Below are 12,692 nucleotides of genomic sequence, written 5' to 3'. Positions count from 1 at the left end.
GCGGCCGGAGCCGAGCTGCAAGCCCAAGAGTGAGTACCAGCCCTCGGACACTCCCTTCGAGAAGGAGACGCAGTACCAGAAGGATTTCCGTGCCTGGCCCATCCCCAAGAGGGGCGATCATCCCTGGATCCCCAAACCGGGACCTTCCCCCGTCCTGGCCCTGGACCGCGATCCCCCGGAGAAACCGGCTCAGGAGAAGCGGCGGAAGGTGCACCTCGCTCCCGAAAAGAAGGAGGAACACCCCGAGGTGGAGGATGAGCATCCCAAAACAGTGCGGCCTGGGGATGGGAGAGAGAAGGGTCGGAAGAAGGTGGAGGAGGCGGGTGGGCAGCCGGCGGAGCCGAGTAGAGGCCGGGCGGCTGCCGATGCTGTCAACAGGCAGATCAAAGAGGAGGTGGCGGCGGGGGTCAGTTCGTCCTACAGGTGAGAGGGCATCTCCCCCTGCCTCCCATCTATCTAGATCCCCAACCTGCCGGCCCCTTGCCAGCTCTTATCCAGTCCCCCTTTGCGCATCCCCAGAGGAGCATCCCACCTTGGGAGTGAGGCTGTGAAACATTCCAGGGGGGCTTGCAGATTTCCTGCCGGGGGGGAGGTATCCTTAAATTCCTCATTTCTCTGGGGATCGATGATGGGGCAGTAGGTACTGTGCAGGTAGTGAATACATGAACACTTTTTGTCGGGGGTTTGGCAGCAGGTTTGAGTTTCTCTGTGTCCCCCTCCCTCCACTGCATTCCAAAATTCAGACACCCACCACCTTGGATTTCCACACGGGTGATGTTTGGGGTCACCTCCTTAGGATGTGCAAGTCGCCTCTGGTCCTTTCCAAGCACATCCTTGGCTGCCATGCTGCAACCAACCCCCCGGCATCCCAGGGGTCCCATGCACGAGTGGGGTGCCCCACACACAGGAGCGTCCCAGGAAGCATCCCAGGCTGGCCCACCCTCAAGACAAAGCATCCCGGGGGTGGGGGATGTGCCAGAATGAGGAACACGCATCCTAGGCCGCTTGGGTGGGGCAGCCTTCAGATGCTGTCCCCAACCAACTAGAAATGGATGCCTTTATTTCAGCTCAGCAGTAGACCTTGTTTGGGATTCAGAGCATGAAACTCATTGCAGTGAGCTGCTGCTGTTTTTTTTCTCCGTGTCAAGGGGTTCAATGTGTTGGGAATGCAAAAACAAAAGTGATGGGGTGGTTGTCCTGCATGTACGTTTGCAAGGAGGGTTTGCTGCAGTTGTGTTTTCCAGCACTTTCTTTGGCAGAGCCCACCGCTGCTGAGACCAAAGTGGAGGTGGCAGAGAGCAAAGCTGGGGGTTGCGGTGACAAAAGTGTGATGGCAGCCTTTTTGCTTTTCCCTATAGCTGTGTGAATGCTGAGGTGTTCATGCCTTTGAATGATTTATTTTCCTCGTTGGGGAGATTTAGAGGTGACACCTGGCCATCAAACAGGTAGTACATTCATGCATATTTAAGATGAAGCTGGGACTTGACTCCTCTGTTCCACTGGTGGCACAGCAAAGCTGACAGTCATCTGCTTTCCCCCCTTCCTGAGTGGGAAACAGTTGAAGCAGTAAGATCTTGATTTTTGCTGTCATTTGGCATCAGCTCTAGCTCTCACTGGCTGATGCTGGAGGCTCAGGTGCATCCAGGTGTGATGGTGGTGCTTGGCTGAGACACAAGAAAATGGCCAGGGATTTTTGGGGGCTCTGTTTTGCAGGGGTGGAGAGTGTGGGGAAAGGGGTTTCCAGGAGTAACACAGCCCTTAAATCTGCTGTGATCTGAGAGACTCAGCTTTTTGTCTGCTCACTTTGCAAGGTCTGTGTTCATGCTGGAGATGGCAGAGCTAAAGCAGAAAGCTCTCCTGGAACTGGAGAGCCCTTGTGTTGCTTCTCTTCCACTGCTACAAAGGATAATTAGACTTACTTGCATATTTAAATACAGTTAGCTCAGCTTCCTATCCCTCCAGTCTGCTCCAACAAATTCCTAAGGCACTGGGCTAGGATTCCTCCCCAAGGCTGGGTCAGCTGGGATGTTAAACCTAAGAAGAACCAGAAGGATTCAGCTTTCTTTGTGTTGCTTGTTGGCTTTCACGATACTCTTAGGGCTTTTCTTTCCACTTGGGAAAGTGTTCTCCCACTTCCATGTTTTTCTTCCCTTGCCGCATATTGCGGGAGAAATGTTTGCTCTGACGCTCAGCCCTAAAACATAAGCACCTCTTCATTAATGCATAAGTGATGTTTTGGCTAATTGTTCTCTTTTCTGTTCCAATTAGGCATCTTATAAGTGTTGTTTATTGTTTGGGTTCTTTTTAAAAACCAAATTCTCCAAATCTTTATTACTGCCAAGAACCTGGCTGCTGACATACTGAGTGGGTATTGAACATCTCCAAGGATGGAGACTCCACAGTGTATTGGGACAACCTTGTGGGCCGTGCAGCAGCCCAAAATTACCTCCTAATGACTTCTTGCTAGAGAGGAGCAAGGACGGCTCACATGGGGCTTTTCTTCCTTGTGCATGGATGAAGGCTCCCCATCAGCAGAGAGTCAGGGGGAGATTTCCTTACAGTCCTCTGCCACTGCTGCAAATCAGTGTCTCCAAGGTTGGGAAACAATTCCTTGGTGAAATCAAAAGAGCAGACCAGCAATAGTTTTTAAGCTCGCTCTGTCCCACTGGGTATTATTTCCATGTGAGGAATACCTGAGAGCATGGGATAGAGTAAGCAACTCACCCAAGGTCATGGGGGAAGTCCATGCTAAAGGGACTTTTTAACCTCTGTATACTAAGACAGATAAGTATCACAAAGACCATGTGCCTGTGATCTCCTCCCAGGTCTGCCCAGAGTTAGAGAGCAGAGGTGGTACCAGATGGTGATGTCCATGGAAGATGGAGGTTCCTCCCAGCCAGATGGATGAATGATTTGTTTGTATTAGCATTTGAGCCAGAAGCCTTCGGTGAGGCCAGAGTGGCAGGACTGTGGATGTCTGCCAGAGACTGCCTGTGCCCAGGGATCCTACAGAATAAATAGGATTTATTTCCAATATTTCTAGTATTTCTTTATCTTATTCATAGTATTTACATTATTTATATTGATATATTTATTAACAATAATTTATTAACTATTCACTTATACATGGGATTTATTTATGTACTTATTCCCACTGCTGTCACTGGGTGTGGCTTGGCATGACACAGGTTCCAGCACTGAGGGACTTCTTGTCTCATTTTCCCTCCCCAGCACATGAGCTGCCCAAGTTTACAGGTAACCAAGGCAGGTTACATCTCCTTCACCCCCCCTCTTCCCTGTGGTCCTGCTTCTCAGGGTGGTCCATGGACCCTGAGGGACCAAGGACCAGGGAATCCTTCAGTCAGGTCAGCTTGAAAAGCCGCTGGTGGTGGATGGAGCTGTTTCTTGTTCAATTTGTGATGTGGTGGCATCATTGAGGGCTTTATCTGTATTGGGTAAGGGGATTTCTGCCCCTGAACTTCTGGACAGGATGGGCAGAGCACTTCTCCCTGCTACACCAAAGGCTGGACTTGACCCTGGGGGTTTGGGACCAGAGAGAGCAGGCGACAAAATGTGCAGACAGTGGCATTTGCTGGTGGATGTGAAACAATTAGAAGCACATTTGGCAAAAATAAAAGAAGGAATGAATGAATGCTTTCCCTTTTTATTTGGAAATTGTGGAAAAATGCCAGAATTAGTTGTTTCTTGGGTGTTTTTCCCCCCCTTCTCCTTTGTCTTACATTCTGCCTTCTCTTGTTACCTTTATTCCCTGAAGAAAAAAGATACAAAAGGGAAAGGAACCACTTACCCCCCTTTGTAAGGTGTCCAAATGAGTACTAAGAAAATGCATTTACCCCTGAGAAGTAATATTGCGAAACCAGATTTTTTTTTTACCAAACCAATTATTTTTTCCATCCCACCAACTTCCTTTCCTAGCAGAGGAAACAAAACAATAAAGGCTTCAATGGAAAATTTTGGACTGCCTCTTGTATTAATGAATTGCCTGTTGCTAATGTTCTGTCATTCATCTCAAACCCTGGAGGTACTAAAGATGTGGAGCAAATGAGGATTTGTAGTAGCTATAGAGATGAATGAGTCAGCACTGGAGACTTGCTGTGTGGTTTTCAGAGATACAGCAGAGATAATTTAGGGAGGGATGCCCACACAGGAAGGCTGGACCAAGATACACATGGGCAGGAAATTCATACTTCTCCTTGTTCTGGAGACAGGCTGGGAGAGCTGGGGGTGTTCAGACTGGACAAGAGAAGGCTCTGGGGATACCTTTAGGCCAGTGTCTAAAGGAGCTGCAAGAGCCAGAGAGGGACTTTGGACAAGGGCCTGGAGGGGCAGAACAAGGGGGAATGGCTTCCCACTGCCAGAGGGCTGGGTTAGATGGGATATCGGGTAGAAATTCTTCCCTGTGAGGGTGCTGAGGCCCTAGCACAGGTTGCCCAGAGAAGCTGTGGCTGCCTCATCCCTCGAAGTGTTCAAGGCCAGGTTGGCCACGGCTTGGAGCAACCTGGTCTAGTGGAAGGTGTCTCTGCCAATGGCAGGGGGTCAGAACAAGATGAGCTTTAAGGTCCCTTCCAACCCAAGCCGTTCTGTGTTTCTGTGATTTTATCTAACCTATTCTTGAAAATCTCCAGTGGAGGACATTTCCCATCTTGGTGAGAATGCTAATAGCACTGCTTATGCTGTAAGATGGGAAATTTTCCATTGCCTTCTGAAATTTCTGATCAGATCTGTAGGCTATGTCTGTACTAGTAAATTAGAGTCCCAGGACATGTTTCTGGGTGTGGAAACATCATGTTCGCTCTAGTGCTTGGAACTGTCTCTAGCCCTCTTCTCACACTGAGTTTGGTAGCACCCACTCCCAAGCTAAGAACTTATCCCTACAAGCAGTTTGGATGCAACCACCTTGGTTTTAGAGGTTAAAGAGGTTTAATAGCGTGACTGAGGGCTATCCCAGACTCCACTGCCAGAGAACATTCCTTGGGAGATACCATTCTCCAAATCCTTGTTGTTTCAGCTATGAGAGTGTTTATTAAAGTAACCGCGTAGGCAGATGGGTCCGATTTTCTTCTCAGGTGGAAGGAAAGGGGCAGAATGTTTTCTTCTATCCAGAAAAGGCTGTTCAGAGAGGTGTTTGGCAGCTTTGGCTAAGGCTGAGCTCTGTCTCAGGGGTCACTTGATGCATACCTTTAGTAGCAGGAGGAGACACGACGTCTGCTGAGACGACAGGGACTGGCTGCCCGAGTAACTAATGACCCTGGTGTTCACTAAGACACAAAGAGCATGGAGATGGATGATGCAGGCTGTGTTGGTTTTGCATGGCCTAGTTTTTGGTAGTGGGGGGGAGGTGGCTTCTGTGAGAAACTTCCAGAAGCTTCCACCATGTCTGGCAGAGCCAATCCCTGATGGCTCTGAAGATGGACATGCTGCTGGCCAAGGTTGGGCCAGTTAGAGATGGTGGTAACGCCTCTGTGATAATGTATTTAAGAAGAAGATCAAAAACAAAGTGGGGCACAGTTTTTTTCTAGCCAGAGAAGAGGAGGAGGTGAGAACATGTGAGGGAAACATGGAGACACCAAGGTCAGTGGAGAATAAGGGGGAGGAGGTGCTCCAGACACTGGAGCCGAGATTCCTCTGCAGGCCGTGGTGATGACCATGGTGAAGCAGCTGTCCCCCTACAGCACATGAGGATCCGCGGGGGATGCAGAGATCCACCCACAGCCCGTGGGGGAGGTGCCCATGCCAGAGCAGGTGGATGCCTGGAGGAGGCTGTGATCCACTGGGAGACTGGGTGGAGAGAGAGAGGGCCCCTGCTTCCAGGCTGGAGCAGCCTGTCCTTGGAGGACTGCACCCCGTGGAAGAGTGACCAACACCGCAGCAGTTTTGGGAGGACTGTCTGCCCATGGGAGGGACTCCCATTGCAGCAGTTCTGGGAGGACTGCTGCTCGTGAGATTGGAACCATGCTGGAAAATTTCATGGAGAACTGTCTCCTGTGGAAAGGGACTCCATGGCATAGCAGGGGAAGGACTTCTCTCCCTGAGCAGTGGAAGAAGATCTTGGGTGATGAACTGACCAAAGCCCCCACCCCCCATCTCCCTGCACTGTCGGTGGGAAGGAGGGAGGGGTTGGGGAAAAAAGGTGTTTATAAGGGCTGTTTTACTTCTCATTATCCCCCTCTGGCTTTGTTATTAATAAATTCACTTTGTACTTCTAAGTTGAGCCTGTTTTGCCCTTGGAGTGTTTTCTCTCAGACCTTACCTCAACTCATGAACCCTTTAATTTTTTTTCTCTCCTCTGCCCAGTTGTAGCAGGGGAGGGTGAGTGAGTAGTTGTTGTGGGTGCCTGGCATTTGGCCAGTGTCAAACGACAACATGCAGGCAGAGAGCTATTCTACCATGCTCTTGATTTCCTCTGGATATAGTCCATCAGCTGAGAAAGACTGGTGGTGTCTCCAAGCTTGGGACACTTGGGGGTAGGTAGCTCCAAGCTGGAGTATGTGGCAGTGTATTCCCTGCAATCAGTTTAAGGTGGACAACATCCAGCCCCAAAAGCCAACGGGGAGGTTCTCAGCAGTGTAGGCAAGACTGAATTTTGCTGCTTTGACTGTGTGCAAGCTGGAACTGGTCTGTGCATGCCTTAGGACTGGGTGGAGCAGGAGGAAGCGGTGGAAGTGGCATTCAGGTGATGGAGTCAACATACTTGAGAACCTGTTCATCTGCTTTTGCTCAGCTGGGTCACCTCAGAGAGACCTTTAGGCACATAGGGCTGAATGGGACCCTCTGAACCTTGAAGTGCAATTATCTGGTTTGTTATTTAGTCTTTATGAGTAACACCCAAGGCTCTGTCTCAGAAATGCAGAATTTTTAGCTGCATTATGCCAGCAGGAAGGCTGTGCCAAGACCTCAGTCTTTGATAATTTGCAACTCATTTCCAGTCTGGATCAATGGAGAGGTTGTAGTTTGCTGTTTTATTTGGTTTATTTCTCTCTTTTTTTTTTTTCCTGTTTTATTGGCATACTTAGTGACTTTCTCCTGTCCAAATGTCACTGCTCAGTGTCTCCAAGTACAGTATCCACATTGTTTGGCTCTGTAGCTAGGAAGTAAAAATTTTTACTTCCTGGGTATCAGCCTTTTCTCTCTAGCTCTTCCTAGATGAAATCTGTTTCTTAAACGGAGATGCAGGCTATTGCCCTTTGGAGATGAGGTCCCCATTTCTACTGAAGACTCATGAGCCATATTTGTGGGCATCATGGATTCATTATGGATCCCTCATTTACTCTTTGATAACACGGATGTCCATACTGTTCTCCTTCTTAGGCAGTCACACGCCATAGCAAAAAATCCTGGTGATTAGTACCAAGCCTAGAATTAACTACTAATTTTCATTCCATTTTCAACATGGCAGTCAAGGTCAATCCCCTCCTTCTTCTGTGATTTCCCGATCCTCCTGCACATTGGTGCTGCATATTACATTGTGTCATTAGGAGGTCCCATCAGTGTTGCCCTACTTTTTTTGTGCCAAAGTCAACCTTAAAAATATTAAACACTGCTAACCTCCTTCTGGGCTGCTGCTCAGCCTTCCAACACTCATCACTGTCATTTTCCTTGCCTGGTTTTCCATTCTGCTAATGTTCATGTTCACTGGCTTAATTAAGAATTTCCCACATGGCCCTGGATAAAATGCTTTGCTGAAACCCAATAGTTTTCCACATTTCTTTTGTCTGTTAAGTCAGTTATCATGTCAAAGGACATGTCAAACATCTCTCCTCCTCCCCTTCCACACACTTCTGTGTCTGGTGAGACCACCGGCTTCTTTGGGATGCAGGAGCTGATGCTGTAGGGCAGATGCCACTTTGACTTGGTGACTTCAAGTCACCACTGTAACACAAAGAGTAAATAAAGAGGAGAGCGATCAACTACAACTAATTTAGATTATCTATCCTTTCTTTTTCAAATAAATCAGTAAGATCTGTTATAAATTTGTCTCCTCTCACATTTAGAGACCTTTCCTTTTCCTGTCTCCTACCAGCTAAAAAGGCTTTCTAAGTACTTCTGCACTCAATCTTGCATCAATCTCACTGTTCTTTGCTCTGAGCTGAATGTATTTACATATATATATGTACATATATATATTCATATGGTGTTTTCAGCTAAGCCTTGCCCAATTGGGCAGAAGAGCATGGATGCTCTTCTGCTACCATGATCAGCACCAGCCAGGAGGGAAAGGGCCGTTTTAGGGAAGTTTTATAGGATGTAAGTTTTAATTCTCATGATGTAAAACTCAGTATTCTGGATATCCTTCCAATGTCATTCATATATATATATATGTATTATTATATAAAGGATATTGGAAGGAGATATATATATTTGTAATTATATATTATTTATTTTCTAGATTAATATATTTTATATACTAATATTTTATATCATATGTTTATATACATGTGTATCTATTTTTATATATTATTAAAATACTATACACAAAAACTGGGCTGTTCACCAAGTTAATCCTTTAGCCTCCAACTCATATCTCCTCCCCAAATCCAGCACTTCAAGTGTTCTATTGCAAGCACATTTTGCTTTCTATTAATAACTGCTTTATTTTGATTAATAGCTTATTATATGGCAAACTTTTCTTTCAGTTAGTAATTTCTTTTTGATCAAAAATTGCCTCCAGCTGTGGGGACCCCACAGCACTTTGCACACATAGTGTGCATATGGAGAGACTATTGCTGCTTTGGTGAGTTGGCTGCAAGCTGTCCTGTCAACACTACGGAATACGAGGTTTTGGTGCTGAGAAGGCAGGGAGGCTGTTATTCTTAAAAAAAAATTATAAATGTTTTAAAAATTTTAATTTAAAAATAAAATTTTACATTTTTAAGAATTAATTTTAAAATCCAATTTAATTTTAAAATTTTTTAAGTTTTAATTTTAAACTATTTTTCAGTTGTTTGATAGTTTTGGTTTGGGTTTTTGTGGGTGGCTGGGTGGGTTTTGTGTGGTTGGTTTGTTTTTTGGTGGAGCTGTGATTCAGCCTGCAGGCGAGAATATTGCATGGAGACCTCACAGCACCTTGCAGTGTCTGAAGGGGCCTACAAGAAGCCAGAGGGGCACTATTCATCAGGAACTGTAGTGACAAGACAAGGTGGAATGAGTTCAAACTGAAGTAGAGGAAATTTGGGTAAGATATTGGGAAGAAGTTCCTCCCTGTGAGGGTGGTGAGGCCCTGCACAGGTTGCCCAGAGAAGCTGTAGCTGCCCCATGACTGGAAGTGTTCAAGGCCAGGTTGGACAGGGTTTTGGTCTAGTGGAAGGTGTCCCTGCCTGTGGCAGGGGGTCAGAACAAGATGATTTTTAAGGTCCCTCCCATTCCAAGACATTCTGGGATTAAATAATTTGATTGATTAGTATATAGCTTCACTACAGAAGGCCACTAGTTTTTTTAAGACCATCACCTTCTATTTTTTTCCCCTTTCTGAGCAGCAAAGAACCCACACAGTGTCACACATATTTAACCCTTTTAAAACACAAGAAAAGAAAAGCAGCAACCAAGCACCATTAATCAGGCACCAGCAACCTTGCAAAGTATTCCAGTGAGAAATCTGTTTTCTAAGACAGCATCTGCAAGGCTGGGCAGATAAACACCCTGTGAGAGCTAACAGTGTCTTTGTGCTGGATGAATGGGAAAAGGAGAGGTTATCCAGATGCCAGAGAAGGAAATTCTTCAGACCTGACAGCTGAGCTTCAGGCTCCCTCCCAAATTTCACTTTGCCTTTCACCCTGAAGGAGGCTGCGTGTCTGCTCTTGTGCAGGGAGCTTTGCCTGAAAGGAATCAGCATCACACACTGATGGGCTGGAAACACAGGCAGGGGTGTGAACCCTGACTGGGCCCATTCCCAGGTTTAGGCAGCAGTCGGGCTGTTGGTTGGTTTATTGGATGAGACCTTAAAGGAAAATTTGCAGATGCCCTCAGGATACCATTTCACTGCACAGGTGGCTCCTCTCCCTTCTCACATCCATTTTGACTGTGTAGTTCCATCACCGTGAGCCTCAGCAGGATTTTTTTTTTCAAAATCTTTTGCAGCCTGAGCCACACTTCCACCAGTGCATCAGAGCAGACTATCAGTGAAGTTCCTAAAACTAGGGAGGGAACTAGCTGACAAGGCCTGATTATTCCAGTGTGCTGGATTTGTGGACACCAGCATGCTGGGTTGCAGATTGGGACTTTGAACATGTTTTGTGCTCTTGTTACTTGGATATAGATGGATGTGCAGAAGATCTGAGATGAGGGAAGAAAGGTGGGATTGGAGGTTGCCCATGAAAAGTATGAAAGCCCTGGGTTGGGTTTGCCATGGCTGGGTGATAGCCCCCAGCCAGGTACCCTGTGTATCCAGGGGATGAAGGCACCAGTCTCAGCCAAGCAATAGAGCTTGTTAGAGTCAGTAGCTATGGTAACTCAGAGAGGATTCCCAGAGAGGGATGTGTTGGCAAGCAGCCCTGTGGAGGGAGGACACAAGGAAAACCATGTGTTCGCTTTGGGGAACTGGGATGGGTTTTGACAGCATCATCATGCAGAGAGCAGTGAAGGTGGTGTTGAAAGTTGCAGTGATTGAGCCTTCCTTAGTGTGTAAAAGCTTTTGACAGCATAGCAGCAGAGCAGGATCACAGAATCACAGGGACCTTTAAGCTCATCCAGTTCCACCCCATGCCATGGGCAGGGACACCTTCCACTAGATAAGGTTGCTCCAAGCCCCATCCAACCTGGCCTTGAACACTTCCAGGGATGGGGCAGCCACAACTTTCTTTAAGGGGAGAGGTGATTTCCTGGTGTCTCATAGAAATTCTCCCTTGGCTCTGTGTAACCCACAAGGCTGAGAGGGTCTGCAGCATTTGGCTGGTGTGAACTCTGGGATGACACAGGACAGGTTGTTTCAGCCATTGACTGTCTGTAGCATCTCCAGCAAGCCCGCCAACCTTCAGAGGAGATATAAAGGTCCATTGCTTGATCCTGACTCCAGAGCATGGGATGAATTGAATGTGTTCTTGAGATTCTCCCCAGCACCGTTTCCCAAGACTCCCTTTCTTGCTTGTTCTAGGACTGCAGATTAACTTGGCATGCTGATCCCTGTACATGGAGGATTTTCATCCTCCCAAGAGAGATTTTTATGACCAGTTGCAATTTGTCTCCCTGGCTGCTCTGAGAATTGGAAACCCTCAGAAAACACAGGCACATTTGTTGCCTTAGAAGGTGGTTTTCTAGTTGGTTTTCTGCTGGTACCTCTAGTCATTGAAGTCTTGGCAATACTTTCGTTAAGTGTTTGCAAAGCCCAGCTCTTGGAGTTAAGTAGTTTGGAGAAGCCCTCAGCTTCCTCTAGAACAAGGATCTTGCAGGGTTGTGCAATATCCAAAGCTGGCAGTGAACAACTGAAAACTCAACATACTGTGGTTGTGAATTGTAGCCAGGTGTGTCTGTCCAGCCCTTCTTATCTCAATCTTTGGTCTTCCAGTGGATCTTAATGTCTAGTAGTCCATCAGTGGTGACATACGTATCATCATCTTTTTCACACCCTCTTGGGCAGTAGGGGTGTATTACCGCAGGCCTGGTTCCTACGGTATATCACCGTGTCCTGCAGCCATAGGGAGGAGGAGGAGAGAAGATCCAGCAGGCAGGAATTGTGCAGCAAGATGGATTTATTTAATTATTTTACAAACTCTTTATAGACTTTTTTCTTCATAGTCTAATTGGACAAAGGACCAACCACCCCTTGGGGGTGATTGGCCTAAATCCTAAAACATCCATTGTCAAAATATTTTGTACTATACCATAAACAAGACTTTTCAAGGTTGCAGGTGGCTTGGTTGTTTACATTCCCTGCTACCTCTTCTGTGAGAGAGGAAAATCTCTCACGGACTTAGAAAATAGTAAGAAAATCCTCACTAACACCATTTTTGTACCTACAATTCCCCCTTTTTGTTTTATAAGATAACAACTCTACTATTAATCCTAAATAGAAATCTACATCAGTTATTAATTCTAAATATGTCCTTAAGGCTTTAACTATCTGACTCCATAACAAGAAATTTAAAGTTCAGTCTCTGCTTGTGGAAGGACCATCCCAGTCTCTGCTTGTAGAAGGACCATCTGCCTGATGGTTGACATCTTGGTCATCATCAGAAGAGTCATTAGGCTGATGATCTACATTCTGGTCGCCATTTGGATGGTTGGCGTTCTGGTCATCATTTGGAGGTTGCCTGTTCTGCCTCTGGTGCCGCAGGTCAGGGCGAACGCATTTTGAAGGTAGCCACCGTACCCCAGTATCTGTGGAAAAGCAAGCATACCTGTGACCCCAAACGATAAGCTCATGCGGGCCTTCCCACTGGTTAGTAAGTAAATTCTGTACCCAGACTTTTGCCCGGGGCAGTTGTGTCTCGCCTGAAGACTGCAATGAGAGAAAATGATTCAGAATAACAGGATTATTTGAATTTTGTGGTACTGTAAGGTGATTAATTGTATACAAAGCTTTTGCTAGTCGGCTCTGTGGGGTTTCTCCATGCATTCCCCTTTTCTGTTTGTCCAAAACACGCTTCAAGGTACCATGAGCGCGTTCGACAATGGCTTGGCCAGTAGGAGAATGTGGGATACCAAAGGTATGGTCTACACCCCATAGGTGTAAAAACTGC

General features: G+C 46.6%; 1 protein-coding gene and 1 long non-coding RNA gene across 2 annotated transcripts in view; both read left to right on the top strand.

Annotated features, from left to right (window-relative positions):
- Positions 1–4: 4 nt before the first annotated feature.
- The window catches only part of MAP6 (microtubule associated protein 6), a gene marked incomplete at its 5' end in the record, with an annotated part of 46,554 nt that continues 33,866 nt past the window's right edge, over positions 5–12,692 (top strand). Inside the window, one exon of the mRNA XM_008631836.1 lies at positions 5–423. Coding sequence (XP_008630058.1) covers positions 5–423 — 419 coding nt within the window. The remainder of the gene's footprint in view (positions 424–12,692) is intronic.
- Positions 1,038–3,976, top strand: LOC108446112. Its single transcript, XR_001861216.1, has 2 exons — positions 1,038–1,445; positions 2,826–3,976. It is a non-coding gene; the product is annotated as an uncharacterized LOC108446112 (long non-coding RNA).

The sequence above is a fragment of the Corvus brachyrhynchos genome, unplaced genomic scaffold (assembly GCF_000691975.1).
Source record: "Corvus brachyrhynchos isolate BGI_N302 unplaced genomic scaffold, ASM69197v1 scaffold3, whole genome shotgun sequence".
Classification (NCBI taxonomy): domain Eukaryota; kingdom Metazoa; phylum Chordata; class Aves; order Passeriformes; family Corvidae; genus Corvus; species Corvus brachyrhynchos.
This window is presented reverse-complemented; position numbering and strand designations above follow the sequence as displayed.